The 26,086-nt window shown below is 34.7% G+C and overlaps 1 protein-coding gene across 2 annotated transcripts; it reads right to left on the bottom strand.

Moving 5' to 3' along the window:
• Nucleotides 1–1,123: 1,123 nt before the first annotated feature.
• On the bottom strand, nt 1,124–20,175 carry LOC117334522 (calcium/calmodulin-dependent protein kinase type IV-like). 2 transcript variants are annotated; one of them, XM_033894199.1, is made up of 13 exons: nt 19,852–20,175; nt 15,482–15,560; nt 11,916–11,984; nt 10,520–10,602; nt 9,709–9,781; nt 9,134–9,172; nt 8,788–8,839; nt 7,791–7,865; nt 6,801–6,876; nt 6,443–6,557; nt 5,987–6,145; nt 5,210–5,306; nt 1,124–2,927 (listed from the first exon to the last, which is right to left on the bottom strand). In XM_033894199.1, the coding sequence occupies exons 1-12, from the start codon at nt 19,944–19,946 to the stop codon at nt 5,232–5,234; spliced, it is 990 nt and encodes a 329-aa protein (XP_033750090.1). In that variant the 5' UTR covers nt 19,947–20,175; the 3' UTR covers nt 1,124–2,927; nt 5,210–5,231. The 2 variants fall into 2 exon arrangements, with proteins under 2 accessions (XP_033750090.1, XP_033750091.1); XM_033894200.1 differs by lacking the exon at nt 5,210–5,306 and having other exon boundaries at nt 19,852–20,164.
• Between the last annotated feature and the right edge of the window lie 5,911 nt (nt 20,176–26,086).

The raw sequence follows: 26,086 nt of genomic DNA, 5'->3' as shown, positions 1-26,086 counted from the left end.
ATTAGATATATTATTCTGAACTGTCTGCATTATATTTTAGCATATAAATCAGCTATTCCACTTGTGTTTACATGTATATACGTGTTAAAAAATGTTACCCAATTCAACAAAATTGACATTCAAGTCTGAGGTGGTAAAAAAATAGATCGCTCATGCGAACTGTTAAAATCTTGTAATGAAGTGATCAGTTTTACTATATTTGATGCTGATGTGAAAATGTAAATAATATTGAATATTTTAAAACAAAATTTACAAAAATATTGATAGACTATTTCCCCTTGCATTTAATAGAATAGCATTTTTTTATCGAACTGTGTTTCACAAAATAGATTATTTGAAGTAAATCAATTAGTCAGCAGCCTACATGGCATCTTGATACCTTGTGTATGAACAGTATCCAGAAGGGAAGACTTGAAAAACAAAATGGATTAATCAAAAGAGCTTTGGAATTTAAATTAGGCTTAGGACCATATATCTGGGGTAAAATATTTCGCTTCGCCGTTTAACCCATTAGTACTGTTGTAAAATTGTACACTGGTTTAGTTGTACAGTTGCTCTTAGGCTGTTCACTAGTTGTGCAAATTTATTTAGTTGTACGCTAGTTGTTTGTATGCAGTCTTAGTTGTACAGAAGTTATGATGTTGTGCATTAATCTTTTTACAGTATTTACATAGTCGTACACTATATATTTGTTCAGTATTTATATAGTCGTACAGTATTTATATAGTTATACACTATTTATATAAATGTACACTATTTATATAGTTTTACAGTATTTATATAGTTTTACACTATTTATTTAGTTGTACATTATTCGTATAGCTGTACACTAGTTGTTTAGTTGTAAACTAGTTGTTACGTTGTATACTAGTTGCTGATTGTAAATAGTTCTTCAATAGTACACTAGTTGTAAACTTCATGTAGTTGTTACATTGTACACTAGTCGTTTATTTGAACACTTTTTATTTAGTTGTAGATTAATTGTTTATTTGTAGACTTTTTATTAAGTTTTACATTAATTGCTTAGTTGAACACATTATATTTTGATGAAATACTAATCAATGGCAATAAAGGGACTTGTACTTATTTTATAGAAAAAATCCAAACAACAATAAAACAAGCGTAAAATGTACATTGATATATATTTATTGTTTTCTTGCATACATCGTTAAATACGTAACCATACAGTTCAATAATGACAAGATTATCATATTTGCATAAAACTTAAATTTGATTTGTAGAAAAGAATATTTAAGACTTAACCATGAATCATCTTTATGATATCAAAGTATAGCAATGACTCATGATTTGAATTAAAATATAATATTTTTCGAATTGTTTTGCAAGTCACCGTAACAGAATCAACTGGATCACTTCACAGAATTTGTTTAATCAGACATCAGAACAGATGGTTTTGATTAAATGGATATAAGATATCCGACAAAATACATTGAGTGGAAAAGGAGTTAAAGCCATTTTTATATAATCTATACTCAATATATACATAATGGTCTACATTGAAACTGAAATATAAAGGTAACATGCTGACCTCGTCAGGTGTTTCTATATATCTGGCTTAACTAAAATGAGACTTAAGTGTAGAGATCGTCATGAATATTGTTTAATGATATAACATTTAAATAATTCCTTAAAATTACAGAATAGCAAGAGGTAACATATCTCCTGCTATTGTATACCATTCCTAGAAGATACGAAACCTACAGGACAGACAGATACAGTAATGTATGATCAATGATTTACCAGGTTACAGTTGAATCTCACATGATCACATGGCAACAGTGAAATGAACGACACAAACAACACAGCGTTACCACAGAAGGGAACAGCTTTAACATTGATGTACATGATGTCAACATATAAAGATATACTGAACAAGTTTGAACATTGATGTTCACAACATCAACATTTAAAGATGTAATTAACAGATTGAACATCGATATACATATCATCAACGTTAAAAGATATACTGGACAGACAGAACATTTATGTTATACAATATCAAAGAGATTTATCGAACTGCTAGAACAAAGGGGACACATGTAACATAGTACAAACGAGACTTAAAAAACATTCTGAAAATTAGGTAAAAACAGAAGTCGAACCCAAATTAAAAAGAAAAAAAAAAGGAATTAGAGAAACTACTGTAACTTTAAAATCAGCTGTCTCATAACTAAATCTGCTATACAGGTACCAGATGACGCGCTAAGGCAATCCAATGAGTATGTACATCTATAATAGTAAATATTTCCTACAACACAATAATAGATTATCACAGATAATGCTATCAGGAAATACTGTTAATTATGGATATCACAATCTGTACAGTCCAGGTTATCGTACGGTGATATCCAATGAGTGAAACATTGTCGATTTATCAAGCCATCTGTTATTTCCTCGTTTTCTAGAATTCACGAACATCTTTTCGCCGTGAAATGCAGTTTGAAATCGTTAACATTGTGCATCGGTGGACAAGGCGTTTTGCAGAAGAACAGTAACAATGACACGAAAGGTTACGCCAGGTACTTTGGGGACTATGACGTGATTCATACAAAAATCACATAGGAATCTCCATGTATTGGGTACACACGTGCAAATCATACTATATCAATGTACATATGTAGTCTTCATACGTTCAGTTTTATTTCAAATTAATCTTGTAGACAGTATAGTTCATAGACCTTGAATTATTTCAGAAATGAAAACAGTGTTGGCAAATCCGTATATCGTATATAATATCTTGAATAAAAACTGTCTTTCGGTGTTTTTAACATTTGTAAACAATGGTGACTTTATCACGGTTATTATATCTGTAAAAACATTTGAACAATGACGTCATACTATGTTGTTTCTACGTCAGGTAGGTCTCGAGTAATCCAGGCTCCAAGCATTGCACAATGCGTCAGGGACTACAGAAAAAGAAAATACGTATGTATACTTATAACTAAACTTAACTTAGCTTAATACAGAAAAAGTATGCACAAGCTGTAGATGTATGATTGAATCAGATGGTATGAGTGGTATATCAGTACATAGGGCTATGGACAGGAAAGCTTGGTAAAATAAAAATAATTACAATAAATATATAAAATATATAGAGTCATGAATAGATCTGGTAGAATAATAAAATGCACCGAGAAAAAATGTTTAATTTTTTTTTGAAGAAACCTTATAAAACCTCGCATTCAAACTTTAGCGATACGATGTAAAAGCGACCACTAAACACCTCACAAACCAGAACCAAATATCAAAAATAAATAAGAAAGAATTTAAAAGAAAAAACCTTTAAAGGGCCATCACGGTAAACCAATTTTTATTTTGTATTTTTTCATATTATTGGGTATATCTTTAAAAAAAATATCCTTATGAACAATAACCAATCGAATTTGATGATATATGTATATAAAAAAACATCAATTATTAATTATAAAAAGGTTATCACAATTCGTTGATCAATAGTCCGAATATGCAAATTTTGTGACATATACGATAACACGCATGCGCACAACACACTAAAACACCTGAAAACAAAAATGGCTTCCAATGTGAATAGACTGTGGTTGAAAACGATTACAGCTTCCGCAATGAAGAGAATAATTGGAAAATGGGTCAAACACAATCCTTGAATTAAACTGGGGAAGCAGTACAATACAGTTCAAACATGAAAACAGCAGTAATACGGACGCTGCTCGTATTCTGCTTGATTGCTGGATAGTAGGTCATGACAATCTCGGTAATATTTACACAAACTCGGTAATATTTATACAGTCTGTACCAGTACATCGCTACTGTCACTATACTATATGTACGGTGTTTACACTTATTTACACATAAATATATGTGCCGGAATATATACAGAACGTGTTATTTAACATTTAAACCACTGTATAATATCGTTGTCCAACTAATCCAATTCGCCTTGTAAACTATCGTGTGTTTGTGTTGCCTCGATTTCAAAACAGTTACGTGATGATTTAAAAATAATTTCCGCGCTAAATTTAGAGGGAGATTCCCAACTAAGTCAAGTGGTCAAGCTGGACATGAGGATCGACTGTGAACATTGGGACAGCACAGAAACATAACTGGAAAGGAACAAAACACGTACATTCATTGAAAATTACAACGTTTTTACCGTGATGTCCCTTTAAAACCAAACACTCTGATTTTTATGAAGTAAACAATGTATTGATCCATTATGCTTGATACAGTGTAATATATTAGAGAGCATGCAATCCAAGGGGGAAAATGATAAATATGCAAAGTGTCATTTTACTCAACAAGTTGGCCATTTGTAAACCAAACAGTATAGTGTTCTTGGAATTTGACCAGCTTCCTTACAAATGAACAACTTATGAAAACAGCATCATCCAAACAGTCCTGTGATCAGACAGACAGAAATTTCTCAGAAGTTAGTAACCCATAATCAGAGCACTAAGTGCCATCACCTATTAATTTAACCATTTGTACTCATCTATTGTCCTCACCTATTGTTATCGCCCATTGTCCTCATATATTGACCTCATTACTTAATGTCATAACCTATCTACTCAACCTATTGTCCTGACCTATTGCCTTAACCTGTTGTTATCGCCCATTGTCCTCACATATTAACCTCATTAATTGTCCTAACCTATTTATCTAACCTATTGTCCTCATCTATTGTCCTTACTTAATGTCATAACCTATCTACTTAACCTATTGTCCTGACTTATTGCCCTAACCTGTTGTTCTCACCTTTTGTGCTCACATATTGACCTCACCTATTGTCATCAACTATTGTCCTGACCTATTGTCCTAACCAATTGTCCTAACCATTTGTCAAGACCTATCGTCCTGACCTATTGTCCTGACCTGTTGTCCTGACCTATTGACCTCACCTATTGTCATCACCTATTGTCCTGATCTGTTGTCATCACCTATTGACCTCACCTATTGACTTCACCAATAAAACTGTTCAACAAATTTAAACAGTACTGAAGCGGTCTTAAAAGTCATTGAATTAATATCAAGGCAGTAACAGTCTTAGGACAGTGCGATTCAAACACACTAATGTCGTGAGAAGCAGACACTCGCAAAAACTATGTGCAAACCATTAACTTGTGATTAAAGCACTTATAATCGTGCAAGCGAAGCACGTTTAGACCGTGCAAGCCACGCCGTACAGTGACACGTAATCACGCGTTTTACTCACGAAGTCGCCCAGCTTAAGTATGTCACTCTCCAGACATTTGGTTTGTAATCAAAGGGGCAGAATCCAGAGAGGTATCCCCAGTCTCAACCTTATCAACCTGTTACAATAATTAACCTTATTTAATCTCATCTTTGTAACAGGTATTTGATAGGACGCTTTTTGTCACATGACTTTTTAAATCATATGTCTTGCCTCCCACTCCCCTATATTTGGGTATTATGCTGATTCTCTTTTGAAAGAAACTAAATAAACATTTGTTTGAGATACATGTATTTTTGTTATGACCATCCCTATTTTCCTGACTGTCCTTCTAGGTATTCCTACCTTTTACAAAGACGAAACATCTGTATGGTGCACATTTATCTGTCTCTAAGTTCATAATGAAATGTGCCATTCAAACGTGTGTATTTTACAGTCCTTCGTGCTTATCAGCGATATGAGTATCACCCCCACTCTCAATACATTTGATATTTAGATACTAATTTCCTACTTATTCTTTAGTTCTCTGATATGATATCGACAATATATCGCTTTATTCAAGTAATATTATCTTATTCTTTAGTTCTCTGATATGATATCGACAATATATCGCTTTATTCAAGTAATATTATCTTTCTGTTCTTGGGGTAATTTTACAATAAAGGTTTCATGTATCAAATTATTGAACGACTGCCCAGGCTACAAAATAAGTACATTAAATTAACTTGTAAATATTCATTGATAGTCAAATTGGATTCCGGATTCACTAAGGATATCCGTACACGATATAGACCATACCTTAAACTTCCGTCGGGCATTGAAGTCCTTGATGCTTTCCTGCGTCTGCAGAAGACATGCATTTTTGGCGGCAACTCCTCTTACCCAGGGATGTCGAAGAGCGGCAGCAGCACTCATTCGATTCTTTGGATCCTCCTGGAGCATCTTGTGTATAAAATCCTACAGAAAAAGAACATCGACAAACCTAATATTACCATTGAAATTGAAACCCCAGATGTCTCTTACCCTTCCGGGTCTTCTCCTACTTTTTCAATGGTCTCGATGCACTTTACATTCTGTTAATATCTTACCCACGTTTTACAGATTTTGAGTTGAGTTAGAGTTAGTATTTTGTTATCATGTCGTTATTCCCTTCGTTTTTGTTTACCTAGGTAAATATGCAGGTGAAAAAAAAAAAAAAAAAAACACGAGAAAGGATGAGGTATACCCATTTATCTATAATCATTTACATCTTACCTTTGCATTTTCACTGATTTCCGAGCAGATGTTTTCATCGAAGGAGTAGTCTACCTTTATCACTCTTTTATACGTGTCTCCGTGTACGTCTAGGAATGGTTCGTAGCCAGCAAGTCTGGTCAAACACATACGTATTTTTTTACATCACTACCCTTTAATTAATCTTCATGTCGCAGTTTCATAATGTAACAAGATTCCAATTACATTAAGATATTTAAAATGTCAAAATGTTTCAAAAGAATCAGCAACAAAGACTTAAGAAATATACATTTGAAAAAAACCCCAAAAAACTTTAAGCAATTATTACAAATTGATAAACGCATACCAGTATAAGATAAAACGTGACTTGTTTACTTACAAAACAAACGCGATGGCCCCACAACTCCACAAATCTACAGCTTTACTACATGGTAATCCTCGCAACATCTCGGGAGCTGAAAACGAGAGTTCAGAATTCACTCATCCCACCCTTTTACTGGTAGGCTTTTATAAAAGCATGAAATGTTGTTATTACCTTGAACTAACGTCTTATTATTTGAGGTTTCTTACTCACGTGATATATAGGTTAGATGGTAGAAAAGGAAGTAACAGCTAACCCAGATATAGCCTGTGGCATTTAATTAATAAAATCAGTGCAAAGAATTTAGATAACGTATACTTGTATCCTTATTATACAGAAAAAAAACCCAGCAAAATTCAATACTAGTATTCATAAAAAGTCATAACGTTTCCCTGTCAGATATCAAACTTTCTATAGGACCTAACAATATTAGAATGATTTAACAGTTTAACATTGTATGGTACATAAAGACTAGCATGCACCTTAGTATAATACATTTAACAGTTTAACATTGTATGGTACATGTACATAAAGAATAACATGTACTTAGTATAATACATTTAACAGTTTAACATTGTATGGTACATGTACATAAAGAATAACATGTACTTAGTATAATACATTTAACAGTTTAACATTGTATGGTACATGTACAGATTCACTGCCGGCCGGACAAATAAGAATATTTATTGTGAAACACATGCAACGATGGATAGGGTTGAATGTTGGCAACCTTTTAAGGGAGCGCAGATAAACATTTTGGACAGCGTCAGACCTTTAGGAGACTGTCGTGTTTCCTTAGAACATGTAGTAAATAATTATGTTATAGCATTACCAAACCATACAATTAGGTCTTTCTTTTAGAATTCGCCTATTAGATATATTTCACGGAGAGCGCCCGCCAGACATACTTCAGGAGACCGTCTCGCTCCCACTTATAAGTAGTTTTAGGGTACCAGGAATATAAGATACAGAGTATCATGTGCGCCTCGGTGTCTGTGTACTCACCACTATAGTCAGGAGAAGTACACACCATATTCATCTGAACCTCCTTTTCCTGTATCGTCCACAGACCAAAATCAGCTGAAAATATTCCCCACATATATCACCAGACAAACAAACATTAATATGGAGTATACGTGGTTAAAAAATGAAGAACAGTAAAGTACATTTTCAAACCTCCAACTTTTGAACTGTTGAACTGCCGAAAAAGAAGTATTTTTTTTATATTTCTTTCTAGTGTTCACTAAAGTTATTGGTGAATAGCATAGCTCGCGTTTTGATAACATGTTGTATGTAAGTATCAATAAATGCATTTCAAACATATAGAAACCTGGCAAAGACTTTCAAAGAGGTAGCAGTGTATTAACCTTGTTTTACATAAACAACAACCAGATTAAATTTACCTCTTTTGGGGTAAAAAAAAAAAAGAATATGATTCGCCACATCGTTTACACATAATATAAATGCTTCATTCTTACGCAATATTTCGGTTTTTGATATCCAATTAACTCAAAATAGGTAATTCTAAAACTTTTTAATGACTATAAAACGAAAAAGTATCGCCGTAAAAAAAAAAAAAAAAAAAACCCAGAAAAATATCATCAAAATTTCCTTAATATAAAAATAGATATGCTTCGAAACATTGTTTTACTTGAAATGAACACTACATACAGTGTATGTAGGTTCACATAATTAGTAAATCCAGTGACATGCCTATAAATCACTTTTCTGGGACAATTAAACAGAAGTAACTTGGCCATTTGTTAGTACGTATCATGCCTAAGCATAGGCCTTGCTGTTTTTGGCAAAACATGCGACCAATGGAAGTCGCGACAGCAACCATCAAACTTTCCTTACATTAGCATGCATTTCTACAAACTCTTGTAACCGTAAATGTGAATTCCTGCATTTTAATTTCCACTAGCTTGTTGAGTATCTGTTTATATATTTTAGAACAGTGTTGTTGTTTACAGTTACAATACAATTCGTATATTGAACCTACTTAATTTGATTCTCGGGATATCCTTTAGATCCTCCAGTAAGAGATTTTCGGGCTGAAACAAAAGATGAAGTGGCTAGTTAATAACATGTCATTGATTAACTCTTATATCACACATTATGTGTATATCACAACTATTGGCTCGTATTAAAGACTATGCATTACTTCAAGGTGTGAACATAATCGTGGAATTTCAGTATAGTAGATTAAACACACATGGTTGAAAATCCCGAGTATATAGTTTATCAGTCAACAGGCCTGGAAATAGCTTTCAGAAAACTTTATAGAATAAGTTCTGGAGTAGTGAACCAACTAGTGAGCATGAGCAGGAGGGACGAGAAAATATTACCTTAATATTTCTGTGAATGACGCCTTTCTCGTGCATATACTGCAAAGCAAATAAATTTAGTTACCGAAAATAGTTGTAACACAGAGATAATATAGAGATTAAACGAGTTTATATTTTGTATATAGAAGAGATTTTGACGACAGTGATATAGTAAAACGACATAAGCACTTAGTGGGAAGCCAATAGCTATCTCTAAATCTCTATATTTAATAATTAGTTTCAGAATAATAAGTTGAATGAATATGTAATTATTATCATACAGTAAATTCAGCTCAGCTACTTTTTTCTAACTTTAGTACTGTAAACGCACATGTTTTGGTGTGAACAAAATTGAGTTTAATCAAATTTCAGAATAGCGCAAAATACCCGCATAAATGAAACTGAAATTAGCGCAATCATAACCATTGTTAAAAGTGCTAAAATAAGACTGCCGATAAAAATATGTAATTATTTACATTTATCAATGCATATATCTTTAGATATACAAGATAAATAAATGACGGATATATTAATTGAATTATTTATCAAACAGATAAATGAAAAATAAATATGAATGAATAAATAAATCATATTACTCGCACAGACTCCAGAATGTCTCTCATAATATGTGCAGCCTCTTTTTCGGTATAAGTCCCACGGATCTCAATGCTGTTGACGAAACAAAGAGTCAATATAAGATAATATATCATATAAGCTGATAGTGCCGTTGTAAACATGATTTTAAACTAAAAAGGAAAACTTCTATAGCGAAAATGTGTGTTATATATGAGACGTGTTTGAAAACGGATGGAATTGCATTGAATTTATCTCGATAACTGGAAATTTATATTAGGGAATTGTGACGTCACAATTATTATGATTATGTCATCTTGAACGCAATGTTTAATCGGAGCCAGTGCAGCATTTATACTATTCGTCATAATCTCAGAATTCAAATTTATTTCATTTGTTTGTAAAGGTAGTGAGAGGATTTACCTGTTATATATTTGTTTATTAGATACATGTAATAAAATATTCTGAAAGGTTTTCATGAAAAAAAAAATACTGTTAATCAGTTAATTTTCACATCAAATTCACATTTGTGAACTGACTTCTAATTACTAGCATATAATACAATGTTTCACTGTGTATAAAAATCCAGAACCTGTATTTAATTTAAACCTTTGCATCATTATAAGAAATTTCTGTATTTAATTTACCTTTGTATCATTATAGGACATTCCTGTATCAATTTTACCTTTGTATCATTATAAGAAATTTCGCAGGTAATGTTTTTTCAAGCTGCCACAATCTTATACATATAAAATTACCTTACTAGACATGCCGCTTACAAACTAAGGACGTGTAAGGAATGGTAACTCAGGAAAGAGACCAATATCCGCTTACCTGTCGAAGAGTTCTCCACCTTTAGCGAGTTCTAGGACAAGTTGTAGATGGGTTTCGGTCTCGTAAATTTCCTTCAGGCGTATCTGTAGATGAAAGGTTTGCAATCGTAATATTGATTTGCAATACAATACTAACCAAACCCCGCAATTCTGACATTTGATTTCATATACAGTGTAAATATACTAGATCGAGCGTCCAATTCTAAAACAATAGTACTGGTTACACTGTAAATCGGACCTTCATGTAGAAGAACTTGGGCTATATATGCTATTTATATTTATTAATTACGAGTTACACAAGATGCGATTACAGATCGAAATTTTAATTAACTACGAAGATCATCTCAATCTTAACGAAGTCATGTTAAAAAATCAACATTATGATAAAAAAATAGCCAACATTCTGTACAATGTGCTGTACCAACAGTATTATCAAAAAGCCTACATCCTGTACAATGTACTACAGCTATGGTCCTATAAAAAAACCAGCATGATTTTCAAATATAACCTACATCCTATCAATGCATATAAGCTATGGCCCTATAAAATATCAACATTACTATCAAGTTTAACCTACATTTTGTGCAATGTACTAAGGCTATGACCAATAAAATGCATTGCTACAGCCGACCGGAGTTTATGTGCATCACAAAAGTGATTAAATGTTTCATATATACCTGTATATCAGTTGAATTTATAATGTACAGTCTTGTTCGACATTAATTGAAATCGACACGTGGTATTATTACACATTGACTTATGATATCAATCCCTATTGGATAAGTCTGGGTAGTCTCGGTGTTAAGATGTTAACACTCACACTGGACAATGGTTTGGATAAAGATTATAAAGATTACACACACACACACACACACACACACACACACACATATATATATATATATACAAACGTTTTAGACAAGCGGCTTGAAATACACAACTTATCTGAGTACTAAGTAGTTTAACAGTTTATTTTCTCTGTTCACTGTTGGCGTGTGGACGAGATACATGTACTTTTAAACGTTGCCAATATTTTCATTGTTACATGCCTAAATTAACTGAAAATATATATTCAATATTGAAATTTATCGTTCAAATAGTGTAAGTTACTGCAAATGTAAATATGTCTTAACATCTAGGAGCCCTCCATGGACGTAACGTGTTAGATGATAGCACTGATTTTCTTAATATTCTAGATTCAGAGCTAAATTCATTTCTAGATGAAGTGTATTAAGATGCATAATCATTTCATAAACCTCAACACGACATTCAAAACAACCGATAGAAAAAAAAAGATATTAAACTAAACATACAAACAACAGGGCTCACATAAAAAGGTATAAAAGTTAAATCTATAATAATTCAGAGATATAATCATGGAATGTTTGATTACTTACCAGATTCTGGTGATTCAGCATCAACAGCAGACCAATTTCTTTCTCCACTTCCCTTCGACAGGGTCTCGTCTAAAAGCACATGAATATGACTTTTCAACTCATGGAACCTTGTAAGTTTAGTTATACTGCACTGTAAATCTCGAATCTATAAAATTCTATATAGTTTAGAATAAAGTTATTCATACTCGGGAATGGTTCTCGTATCACCTTAAATTAGTCCCTTAGACATCGTAGGCAAGCTCACATTATGTTAGAGTTTCTTATCACATCCCCATAGTAACGATTCAACATTGTGTTACAGTGTCTTATCACATCCCCATAGTAACGATTCAACATTATGTTACGGTGTGTTACAATGTATAACATCCCCACAGTAACGATTCAACATTATGTTACGGTGTCTTATCACATCCCACAGTAACGATTCAACATTATGTTACGGTGTCTTATCACATCCCCATAGTAACGATTCAACATTGTGTTACGGTGTGTTATCACATCCCCACAGTAACGATTCAACATTGTGTTACGGTGTCTTATCAAATCCCACAGTAACGATTCAACATTATGTTACGATGTCTTATCACATCCCCATAGTAACGATTCAACGGTGTGTTACGGTGTCTTATCACATCCTCATAGTAACGATTCAACATTATGTTACGGTGTCTTATCACATCCCCATAGTAACGATTCAACATTGTGTTAGAGTGTCTTATCACATCCCACAGTAACGATTCAACATTGTGTTACGGTGTCTTATCACATCCTCACAGTAACGATTCAACATTGTGTTACGGTGTCTTATCACATCCCCACAGTAACGATTCAACATTGTGTTACGGTGTCTTATCACATCCCCATAGTAACGATTCAACATTGTGTTACGGTGTCTTATCACATCCCCATAGTAACGATTCAACATTGTGTTACGGTGTGTTATCACATCCCCACAGTAACGATTCAACATTGTGTTACGGTGTCTTATCACATCCCACAGTAACGATTCAACATTGTGTTACGGTGTCTTATCACATCCCCATAGTAACGATTCAACATTGTGTTACGGTGTGTTATCACATCCCCACAGTAACGATTCAACATTGTGTTACGGTGTCTTATCACATCCCCACAGTAACGATTCAACATTGTGTTACGGTGTCTTATCACATCCCACAGTAACGATTCAACATTGTGTTACGGTGTCTTATCACATCCCACAGTAACGATTCAACATTATGTTACGGTGTCTTATCACATCCCCACAGTAACGATTCAACAGTGTGTTACGGTGTCTTATCACATCCCCATAGTAACGATTCAACATTATGTTACGGTGTCTTATCACATCCCCATAGTAACGATTCAACATTGTGTTACGGTGTCTTATCACATCCCCATAGTAACGATTCAACATTGTGTTACGGTGTCTTATCACATCCCATAGTAACGATTCAACATTATGTTACGGTGTCTTATCACATCCCCATAGTAACGATTCAACATTGTGTTACGGTGTCTTATCACATCCCCATAGTAACGATTCAACATTGTGTTACGGTGTCTTATCACATCCCCACAGTAACGATTCAACATTGTGTTACGGTGTCTTATCACATCCCCATAGTAACGATTCAACATTGGGTTACGGTGTCTTATCACATCCCCACAGTAACGATTCAACGGTGTGTTACGGTGTCTTATCACATCCCCACAGTAACGATTCAACATTGTGTTACGGTGTCTTATCACATCCCCATAGTAACGATTCAACAGTGTGTTACGGTGTCTTATCACATCCCCACAGTAACGATTCAACATTGTGTTACGGTGTGTTACAATGTATAACATCCCCACAGTAACGATTCAACATTGTGTTACGGTGTCTTATCACATCCCCACAGTAACGATTCAACATTGTGTTACGGTGTCTTATCACATCCCCATAGTAACGATTCAACATTGTGTTACGGTGTCTTATCACATCCCACAGTAACGATTCAACATTGTGTTACGGTGTCTTATCACATCCCCATAGTAACGATTCAACATTGTGTTACGGTGTCTTATCACATCCCCACAGTAACGATTCAACATTGTGTTACGGTGTCTTATCACATCCCCACAGTAACGATTCAACATTGTGTTACGGTGTGTTATCACATCCCCACAGTAACGATTCAACATTGTGTTACGGTGTGTTATCACATCCCCACAGTAACGATTCAACATTGTGTTACGGCGTCTTATCACATCCCACAGTAACGATTCAACATTGTGTTACGGTGTCTTATCACATCCCCACAGTAACGATTCAACATTATGTTACGGTGTCTCATCACATCCCCACAGTAACGATTCAACGGTGTGTTACGGTGTCTTATCACATCCCACAGTAACGATTCAACATTGTGTTACGGTGTCTTATCACATCCCCACAGTAACGATTCAACATTGTGTTACGGTGTCTTATCACATCCCACAGTAACGATTCAACATTGTGTTACGGTGTCTTATCACATCCCCACAGTAACGATTCAACATTATGTTACGGTGTCTCATCACATCCCCACAGTAACGATTCAACGGTGTGTTACGGTGTCTAATCACATCCCCATAGTAACGATTCAACATTATGTTACGGTGTCTTATCACATCCCCATAGTAACGATTCAACATTGTGTTACGGTGTCTTATCACATCCCCATAGTAACGATTCAACATTGTGTTACGGTGTCTTATCACATCCCCATAGTAACGATTCAACATTATGTTACGGTGTCTTATCACATCCCCACAGTAACGATTCAACATTGTGTTACGGTGTGTTACAATGTATAACATCCCCACAGTAACGATTCAACATTGTGTTACGGTGTCTTATCACATCCCCACAGTAACGATTCAACATTGTGTTACGGTGTCTTATCACATCCCCATAGTAACGATTCAACATTGGGCAGGCCTTAACGAATTGTTGGCGCTGTAGAAAATATATATTGTAAACGTAAGGTAACATGCTATTATCTATTTATCTATTATCCTAATTAGTAGGACCACAGAAACAATGCCATTGTCAGTATACCGGACGGTGAGATACCATACCAATATGTCTGTGGCGTGACATTTCAGTAATGACACTATATGGCGGCCTTATACCGGACGGTGAGATACCATACCAATATGTCTGAGGCGTGACATTTCAGTAATGACACTATATGGCGGCCTTATACCGGACGGTGAGATAACATACCAATATGTCTGTGGCGTGACATTTCAGTAATGACACTAAATGGCGGCCCTTGAATTAGTCCTATTCACATAGACACCCTATTTATATATTCTTTTAAACGTAAAAACAATCTAATTCAATATTGCATATGTTGTCTATTGTCCAAATTTACCATAATTCCATATTCAATCAGAATGCGGTAGCAATATCTCTGCAATGTTTTAGCGAATACCCCCCCCCCCCCCCCCCCCCCCCCCCAACAAACTTATCCATGCGTATGGTGATGACCTTGACCTCTGAGTATACCATAGCCATAATAACTATTTCGACTCACCCTTTTGTTGATGGTTTTTACTGCCCATGCTTCATCAGTCAAACGAATGGTACATTTGTTGACGATTGAGTTTGTGCCCCTGTAAACAATAAAATAAGGAGGAATTAGTAATGATAAAGGACTGTTATACTGTAAAAAGGGAGAATGGAAGTAAATTAGTTTAGAACAGTTCGGCATCCTTATAGGACAGATATAGTTTAAATAATTACAGACAAGTGCATCTACTTCTGTATGCAGTTTAACCTCAACGATTCGGATAACCTGATTTATTTGTTTCTTTATAAAAAATCGTTCTTTTAATCCGGACAATTGGACCCTACTTGGTTCTGTATAAAATGGAACAATGTCAATCTGGCTCAGATTTGTCATTATTCCTTAACTGAATTATATTTTCCATAGAAAACCATTTCATAATTAAGGAAAGTCCCTCATTTCAAATGATTCTTTAAATCTGGCGCATTTTCTGTGTTCGTCTTCTGTGTAAAATTGAACATCATCAGTCTAGACATTTTCAAGTTATTTATTTGTGTAGTAAAATCATGTTATATCCATTAAACTTTCTTTACTTCAGTATAGAGTGGGCGTAGTTAAACTAGTTATTTTGATTTTATTTGAGATCTCTGTACAATCATTTCCTTGTCAATCCTTTTATAGACATGTTCCGTTATGGTGGGCATGAAATAAACGTTGTCGGAATGTATGGACAATCCTCGAGATATGCGACCAATAAATGTAATATCCTGAAACAGACACCTGCTAGTTCCTCACGTAAAATGTCCTTGAAATTAATAACTTTCGTGAGATAAATATAAATTTCCCTGTCTACATTGTAACTATTTCAATCTTAACTTAATCTTCGTTTTACAGAAAGGTTGTGGGTGTAGCACAAATCAATTCTTCAGCAATGGGTTACAAAAGAAATTGATTTTCTGATTTTTTTTTCTCTCTAAAAATATTTGAAAGTTATATATTTTTGAAAGCATATACGATTTACACTTGTTTTATGTTTATGTTAGTATAACCGAAGTCACGATGAAATTCGGACCGTCTTTGGAGGATTTATCAAAACTATATACCTGTCTGAAGTATTGCTTCACTGATTTACAAGAAGCGTTCAATGATTTCCACACATAATTAATCTTTTACATCCATTAGACAATTTGTGATATTTCTTTTCTATCCAAATACTTAATGCATGTAATGACATTTCAGTATGACGACACTTTAATTAGAAGAGGCTTTAGGATGACCCCGTCATTCACAGAACAAATAAACAAAACCAGGGAATTTGGACAGCCGAACTATATAAAGTTATACAATTTTACAACTTTTGTAATTGTGAAGAGCGATGCCACTCCATATTAAAGCCTGTCGGTTCGTTTGTCGCTACCCATCTTCTTATTCTCATTGATTTTTATATGTATGTTTTTTTTCCGCTTGACCTCGTTTTATAAGTTATGAGTTATAATTGCAGTTCTATTTTTATGCCGTGATTTTTGTTGCTGTTTAGGTACTGAATAATAGACAATGGCTGGTATACATTCATGTAGAGGTTACACAACGAGTGATTGTTGGATATGAGGGTTATTTCACTCGAGTAAGTTTTTTTTAAAGTTACAAAAGACACGAGCTTTAGCGAGTGTCTTTTGTAACTTTTGAAAAATAACTTACGAGTGTGAAATAAATTCCATATCCAAAAATCAAGAGTTGTGTGACCTGTTTCTACCACAATAATATCGGGTTGAATCAAAGGGAAAGTGGCCAAGTCTTATTTCGCGTAAGCAAAAAAGGTGTACATGTAACCGGAAGGTCACATACAACACACAAACTTAAATCCGGGTTACATCACATTTATAAAACGAGAACAAGAAATGTGACAACGGGACCACAAGGTATAACAGCAAGCATCAAACATGTCTTAGTTCATATACGACCAATAGATAGAATATTTCCAAATGCGATTACGACGCCGACCAAGACGTTTATATCGTCTTCATTCACCTGCTTCTCTCAAAACTTTGTGTTGTTACATTATTATGTAAGTTTCTCCGTAATAATCGACATCGGTCACGGAAATAGTGATAATGGGAGACAAATCCTCGAATAGCAAATCAACTGAAACATATAAACACCGTAGGTATTTTAGGAGCTATCTAGAAATGGAAAATTAATAATTGAGGAATAAAAATCATCACGCTTATCAAACAGCTCAGTTGTAATATGTCCCTGGTGGTTACTCTGTAAGTGAAGATTAAGGTAAGCGGCTGATGTTAAAAGAGTACTAGTGTTTTGTTTTCATTTTGGCTTTTAATGTAAGCTGCCTATTCCTTTAGAATGATGGCCCTAACGTATTTAATTCTCCCTGATAGTGAACCAATGCAGCATGTTCTCGTTTTACCAATTCTCTAGCATAAGTTTCTTTATATTTATATTGCATTTAATGTATCTTGATAATTCGGACCTTTCATGAAAAGATCATTGACGATGTATTAAGTAGAACAGTTACGGGGTACAGGAGGAGTTACCTATACATAAATGTAGATAATACTTCGGTTGATATTCAAATTGCAAATCCTGAAATTAAAACTCTGACGTACACGCACGTGTAATCAGGACATTTTCGGTATGGTGTATAATTAAGCTGAAGATACTTGCTAAACATTCACTTGTACACGTCGTAATTATATCATACTGTAAAGTATTCGGGGCCTAGTTAGCTTTAGGATAATGAAATCTCTATTTCTTGAACGAGATTTGCTGTTTTCTCTCTCCTTTTTTTTTTTACTTCCGTTTTTCCTTTACTTTTTCATGAGGTTTGACATATTCATAAGATCGATTATTAATCTTTTTTAAATGCTGCGAGGCGATGGATTAAGCTAACAACACCTTCAGTGTCTGTGTATGGCTTAAGTGGGCTTAATTTGACCCCAGATACCACGGTATGTTTATGACGTGAAAGTATAAGACGGTAGGTTTAATTCCATCGGGAGCGATCTACCTACCATTTACTTAATTAAATCGGACAGGTGACGTCACCATCACTTAGCTCGGATTTTAAAGTTTGACCTTACATTTACATACAACCGTTTAAGTTTGACTAGAGAATATTGATAGCCTCCTGTATAAGATAACAGAATTTAACATTGTATATATGGATAAATATGTTAAATATATTTAGAATTTAAATGAAATATCACGCTGGCATGATTTTCGTAGATATAGACTGTTGTATTATATAAAACGTCAGTTGACACCGTACCGTGTGTATGTGTAACTGTATTAAAACCATTTGCTATACTAGCTAGTAGTTAGATACTTCCACAAAAACGGCCATGATCACACATTTTAAGAGTAAATTGTGACATATACTATATCGACATGTCTATTTGAAGTAGATACATATATAAAACATACCTTTATGCAGTGAATTAGGAATCATTTAAGTACATATATAACATCATGACATATAACATACTTGTATCCAGTGAATTAGGAATCATTAAAGTACATACATGTATATAACATTATGACCCCCACTCGTCGTTTTATTCACTACATACAGTACGATAGAGGTGACAGATTTCAGACTCAGCTACAGGTATATAGAGAATACATGGTCAGTGTCTTAAGATATAAGCTTATTTTGTCGAGGGCAAATAAAGACAAAAGTGGCGAGCATGTAACAATTATCAAAAATAATCATTTTGAAATGAAACAGTATCAACAATGATCCAAATATGTTCGCCTTTTAAACGTTGTTAAAATATATTTGGTGTGTGTATTCCGACAATGCGGTGACAGTTGCTTGATAAAGGTATTTATACTATTTTCAACGCCTACATGACTCTGCCTCATTTAGAGACTGTCTTCTTATACTATCATAAAGTTTCACTACTGTTTGTACTCAGACAATAATGCTTTACTTCATGCTAAGACATTGGAGTGTGTAGCTTTGTGAGTGCTATATAGTACAAAATAGGTTACACATGCATACTACCTTAATACGTAGAGTCAAACAAATCAACTTGTTTACAAGACAAGTCCCTATCGGATCATCACGTGCTATCCTATTATTGTATATTGTACAAAATAATTTATAGAAGTAATAATTAACTCGGGAGAAAATTGGAATAAAACATCGTGTTTCGAATTAACTCGCGTGTGTTTAGTACTCGTAGTCGCCATGGCAACGTAATTAAGTTTCCATCTTATAATGGCGACCGACAGTTCAGTAAACTTGGCCGGGTAGAGCATGTCCATAACGATAGTCTGATTAAACTCCATACACACTTATGCGATGTGTACACTAGGCCTATGTGGTCACTGTTGTTACGACCATTCGGACTATACATTTATACATTAAAGCTTACCTTCCAAGTTCAGGTCCTAGCGCATACCGCTCCTCAAAAGGTTCATCTTTAATGCTTTCATTAATCCAGTATTCTCCTCCAGAACTGTTCGACATTTTCACAGGTCAGTTGTACACACGTTCAGGTGTTGTAACGGAGTATTGCAGGTACAGAGTCGCTACGGGATTCAAAACAGTACACACACCAGGTAAAATCCCAGGTGAAACCGAACATTTAATCACGTGGTATATTGTTCAAAATAAATATTTATCGGTTAGTGCTGTGAAGTAGGCTTTACAGCAAATGTCATCTGACGACAAATTTAAAAGGACTTTCGAAAAAGCGATCGATCAAGTGTGTCGACGAGAGATTCTAGGCTGTGTGTAACCTGATACTAGCGAAAAGAAGGCGGTGAATGAGCGGTGGTAGATTGGAAATCGATCGATGTGACGTCAGAATAAATTACGCTGTGCCGCGATTATCAGAATTTGTAGCGAGTTTTCCATAATTCAAAAAATGCAGAATCCGTGAAAAGTAACAATTTGTAACATGCATATACTATCCGGAGCCCGGAACATTAACATCGTCAAGAAAATTCACAATCCGGCATTACATTTCAATCAAGAACACTCACAATCCGGAACACTCGCAATCCGGAACACTCACAATCCGCAATACTCACAATCCGGAGCAGTCGAAACGTGGCACAAAAACCTCACAATCTTGGTCACTCACAATCCGGAATACTCGCAATCCGGAACAGTCAAAACGTGGCACAAAAAGTTCACAATCTTAGTCAGTCACAATCCGGATCACTCACAATCTGCAACACTTATTATCCGGAACATTCAAAATCCAGAATACGAACAATTCGGAATATTCACAATCAAGATCACTAAAAAAATCCGGAACACACACCGGGAATCCGGAATATTTACAATTAAGAACACTGTTCTTGACTAATGGTGCACTTTAGTGTATTAAAGATATTGTTTCTTTCACCATTTTACTCTATTTCAATAAAATGGATCTAAAGACGGCCTTTATACCAAAACATGTGAAGGATTATATAGCTTTAAATAGTAAAATGATAACTTAAGCAGACTCAATTTTGACCAATGTGAAGCCTTTGTTATAGTACTGCCCTCAAACCTCAACCAAACTTTTGTAAAAGAACCTCCCATTTACCCATTTACGTATGGTCCCTGAAATTCCCTTGCAGTTCAATGAACTTCATTCATAATTTACAGGAATTGTTCGAACTTTTATGGGCACTGTATCTGGTTAGCATCAACGATATTTACAAGATACATATCATTATAACAAACAGCACTCAGACATGCCCATCCCCATACAGAAATGCCTATCCCCATACAGAAATGCCCATCCCCATACAGACATGCCCATCCCCATACAGAAATGCATATCCCCATACAGAAATGCCTATCCCCATACAGAAATGCCTATCCCCATACATAAATGCCTATCCCCATACAGAAATGCCCATCCCCATACAGAAATGCCTATCCCCATACAGAAATGCCAATCCCCATACAGAAATGCCCATCCCCATACAGACATGCCTATCCCCATACAGACATGCCCATCCTCATACAGAAATGCCTATCCCCATACAGAAATGCCTATCCCCATACAGAAATGCCCATCCCCATACAGAAATGCCTATCCCAATACAGAAATGCCTATCCCCATACAGAAATGCCTATCCCCATACAGAAATGCCTATCCCCATACAGAAATGTCCATCCCCATACATAAATGCCTATCCCCATACAGAAATGCCCATCCCCATACAGACATGCCCATCCCCATACAGAAATGCCCATCCCCATACAGAAATGCCCATCCCCATACAGACATGCCCATCCCCATACAGAAATGTCCATCCCCATACATAAATGCCTATCCCCATACAGAAATGCCCATCCCCATACAGACATGCCCATCCCCATACAGACATGCCTATCCCCATACAGAAATGTCCATCCCCATACAGAAATGCCTATCCCCATACAGAAATGCCCATCCCCATACAGAAATGCCTATCCCAATACAGAAATGTCCATCCCTATACAGACTATGAATTTTGCCAAGTAACAACACAAAAGCGATTTATTGTCGAAAAAGAGCATCTATTCAATTAAATGCCAATAAACAATCAGTATGTAACCAATAGATAGATCTAGTCTATATTGTTATTGTATTGATATGATGTACATTGATCGATTTTTATTCTAACAAAATTAGGAAATTACATTCCTTTGGCAGTCAGCTCTGTAATAAATAATTTATTAAAACTGAAACATCCTCAGTTCGATTTTTTTTTTCTTTAAAACAATATTTCTGCGGTTGATTCAATGTTACTCTAAGTTACTAGTGTGGTGACACCTGAAGGATGTCACAGAAAGAATGAAGTGTAGTGAGGGGCGATAACTCTGTTTCAACAGTTTTCATCAAAACCGCTCAAAATCTAAGTTTCGACCAATAAAATGACTGTGTGCTTCCTAAGACAAAAATAATACCCATAAAGTTGAACTTGCAGTCCCCTAATGCCTCCTTTTACCAAATTTAATGGAAATATAACTATATATATCTAAATTTTGACCAATCGGAAAGCAAGAAATTGGCTGCCATTTTGTTTAAAGCATGAAAGTGAGGTTACGACAGGAACCGTTGTCCCTTGATGTACTTGCATATCAAATTTGGACGATATCTAAATCCAGACAAATCAGAGGTCAGGAAATGGCACTATGTTGTTTACATGTGAAAGTGAGGTTACAAGAGTGACCGCTGTCCAATCATGTACCTACAAATCAAATTTCATCAATATTGGACAATATCTAAATCTGAACCAATCAGAGCTAAGTTGATGGCGGCCATTTTGTTAAAACCATGAAATTGAGGTTACGAGAGGGACCTGTGTACATGATGCACATGTAGGTATGGAATGTCATTACAATCTGACAATAATTTAATTTGGACCAATCAGAGGCCAGTAATTGGCGGCCATTTTGTTATAATGTGAAAGTGAGGTTACGAGAGTTGCCGGTGTCACGTGATGGACTTACAAACCAAATGTCATTAAAATCAGACAATATCTTACTTTGGACCAATCAGAGACCAAAAATAGCAACCATTTTGTTAAAATGTGATCAGGCTAGGAAAGTGACTGAAAAATCAGACAATATCTTAATTAGGAACAATCAAAAGCCAGGAAATGATGGCCACTTTGTTTAAAAAAAAAAAAAAGTTAAAGTGATGTTACGAAAGTAACCGATGTCCCATGATGTACCTACAAAATCTAAATTTGGACCAATTTCCTCAAGATATAGGGATTAACTTGTTCAGATGTAAATCTTCATGATTTTATGGGAATTAACTCACCCCAATTTCAATCTTCGAGGAAAAGGTTAATAATTCATGCTTGCGTGAAGAAAATCCCATTTCTTTTTATTGCCCAGGGGAACCAAAATACAAAAAGAGAAGGAAAATGTTTTGGAATTTTGCTTAAGCTATTTCAATAAAATGGCATTTCGAGAATTTCCCCGTTGTTCAAAGTCATGATCAGTGTCTGTGTTAGTGGTCCATGTCAAGTAAATTAGGATTGTCTATAATATTTTTTTTTATTTGAACATTTTTCAACTTCTCATAAGTAGTGTTTGGAATCGTTATAAAGTTCTTGATCGATCGATCATCATCATTTCTTAAACAATCAATGATCAATTATTGATCGTTCATGAGTAGAAAGGGAAATATCAATAATTGCTACATTATAATTTATAATTCATTTTAAAACATCATGACCAGATGAGCAAGTTATCTCCCTTTATCTTTCCCGGTTGAAATATAGGTAATTAGCAGGTTTTAAATTGTTTTAAGTCAATCTGAACAATACTTTATGCAAATGAAGCTTAATCAAGCATAATGAATCATGTTTTTCCTTTTAAAAACATTTTCAACCCTTTCAGTAGATAGCAGTTTGCCCGGTTTCTGAAAAATAACTGGCATCTCTAAGTTTGAGGCTGGTTCTCATTGTAGTAATTGGTGACTACATAACTGAACAATATGCAGGTGGGCTGTCGTATGCCGCCATCCAGAACACAACCACGCGACAGCACTGAAAATAAATATCTTGCTCTTACATGTTTGTTTTCTATGATTCCTGTGATAATCACCCTTTTATTTAGAGGTGGGTCTCTTTGTAGTAGTTTGTGAATACCTCACTGAACAACACATTGGCGGCCCGTCTAACACCATTAACAGTAACGAAAGTACTTAAAAGTGTTTTGTCCAAGGACAACCATGACAGCATAGACCAGGCTGATTTTCACCTTCCCTTCTCTATAAGTAAACATCTACGGGATAACTGTGAAAACTTTTTTTCAATATTTCTTGCATAAGCTATCTCAATGTTATAAAATTACTGTAACAAAGAATTGAAAAATACGGAAGATAGTGTTTTCTCAATATCTGAATAGCTTGAAATTGAGAGAATAGTTCTACAATAAAATGTAAGAGAAATTTACTATAATTGTAAAAGATGATTATTTATCAAATGCAAACCAGATTTCTGGCAAAGTTTCAAAATATTTCAATTTATTTTTTCTTCAGTAGAACATAAGAGGGAAATTGATTGCGGTCAGGGGCCTGCAAAGTAGAATGCGCCTCCTGATGTAAATATATTTTCCGTGGCAGTGTGGGCCTTAAAACAGAAACACACTGCGAACTGTTTACACAGGTCCCTGTGCATTCTACCTGTGTGCAGATGGCATTTCGAAGACTATTTTGTAAAGTTTTGATAATTAAGTCCTGTTATTAAATTCTTTGATTTTGTCAAATAAGATCTATTGAACCTTTTGTAGTAAGTTAAAATAAATCTAAATACAAAAGTAATAAAAATTATACTACAGTATATGGTTCCCCAACATTCGCCCGTTGTCAGTATAATGTGACCGGGTGGGGTGTGCTGCTGGGTGACTTCGGCAGTATGCTTCAGTGAGATAGCACTATAAATCGGCAAAATTTCCGGCCTATCACAAGGAGACTTAACACGAACATACCACAGCCTCCCAAAACACACATACGCACTCACCACACGCATACATGTCGCACGCACGGGAGGCCGTCCTTAAATGACCTTAGCTGTTAATAGGACGTTAAACAAAATAAACCAAACCAAACCAAACCTACAAAGTTGACTTAATGAGACATAAATATATAATAGTTCAATTTCTTTTTTTTTTTCAGGTTAAACTTTTAATTTGTCAGAATTTGTTTCTTGCACATTCTTTTCTTCGATATATGTAAGCGAAAGGTTTAATCAAATATGGTACAGTGAGTATGTTATTTGAGGCAAAGATATTTAAAAAAAGATACTTATTTTTACATGTACACAGATGACATTTCCAAGGGGATTATTTTGTAAACTAATGATTTTAAGGTAAATCCTATTAATTCTTTCACTTTGTCTGGTTATTTTCTATAATGCCTTTTGTATTGAGTGTGAAATTATTTTAAAATCAAAGTATCAAAACAAACTGTTAGGCCTACCTTATAACATGGTTTTGAAACAAAAATCACTGAATTTAACTTAATGTGACATAATAATTTAGTTGTTTTTGTATAATTTTGTTATAACAGGTTTTTCGCAATGTAATTAAATGCGACAAAATGTATCAATTCATAATTGACATTATTTTAGTACTTCATAATTTTGTAAGAACAAGTTTATGTAAACAAATGTTGATATAGTATTTTAGGTAAAGTGATATTTGAAAATTTACTAATTTCTATTACTCTAATTTATCTTCAAATGGATTGACAGTGTTTGCATTTACCACATTCGACGGGAGAGTGTTCCATACATCGACAGTTCTCTGTCAAATTTTCTGACATTTAATCTTAATAATAAAAAGATAGATCTTGAGGATCCCTGATTTTAAAAATATCTGACACTTCCGGATAGTATTTTGTAGGTACCTCTATCATATCGCCACGTGATCTCATCTAAGCTAGTGTTGGTAGACTAACTTTTTGTAATCTTGTGGAATATGATAAGTCTTTCAGTCCAGGTATTTTTCACATATATGTTTATCAAATGATAATTTAACTTTATCCAAGTGTCCCCAGTGTATGGAATTTCTGGAGGGTGTTGGATTTTAAGTCGGTTTCCCAGATTCAGCTGTCCGTGATAATGCTTTTTGAAATTATAACAAATTTCACTTTTCAAGCGTCT

This window comes from Pecten maximus, chromosome 9, assembly GCF_902652985.1.
Source record: "Pecten maximus chromosome 9, xPecMax1.1, whole genome shotgun sequence".
NCBI lineage: Eukaryota > Metazoa > Mollusca > Bivalvia > Pectinida > Pectinidae > Pecten > Pecten maximus.
Note: the sequence above shows the minus strand (reverse complement) of the source record. Positions and strands in the feature narration are given on the sequence as shown.

What these genes read in the sequence shown, in the direction of transcription:
- LOC117334522 (XM_033894199.1), bottom strand. Translation starts at nt 19,946, where the DNA reads ATGTCGAACAGTTCTGGAGGAGAATACTGGATTAATGAAAGCATTAAA. An exon ending in TGCTGAATCACCAGAATCTG is followed by an intron (nt 10,603 to 11,915) that starts GTAAGTAATCAA and finishes TTTCATCTACAG; the next exon opens with ATACGCCTGAAGGAAATTTA. An exon ending in ATGCCCGACGGAAGTTTAAG is followed by an intron (nt 5,307 to 5,986) that starts GTATGGTCTATA and finishes TTATTGTAACAG; the next exon opens with GTTGATAAGGTTGAGACTGG.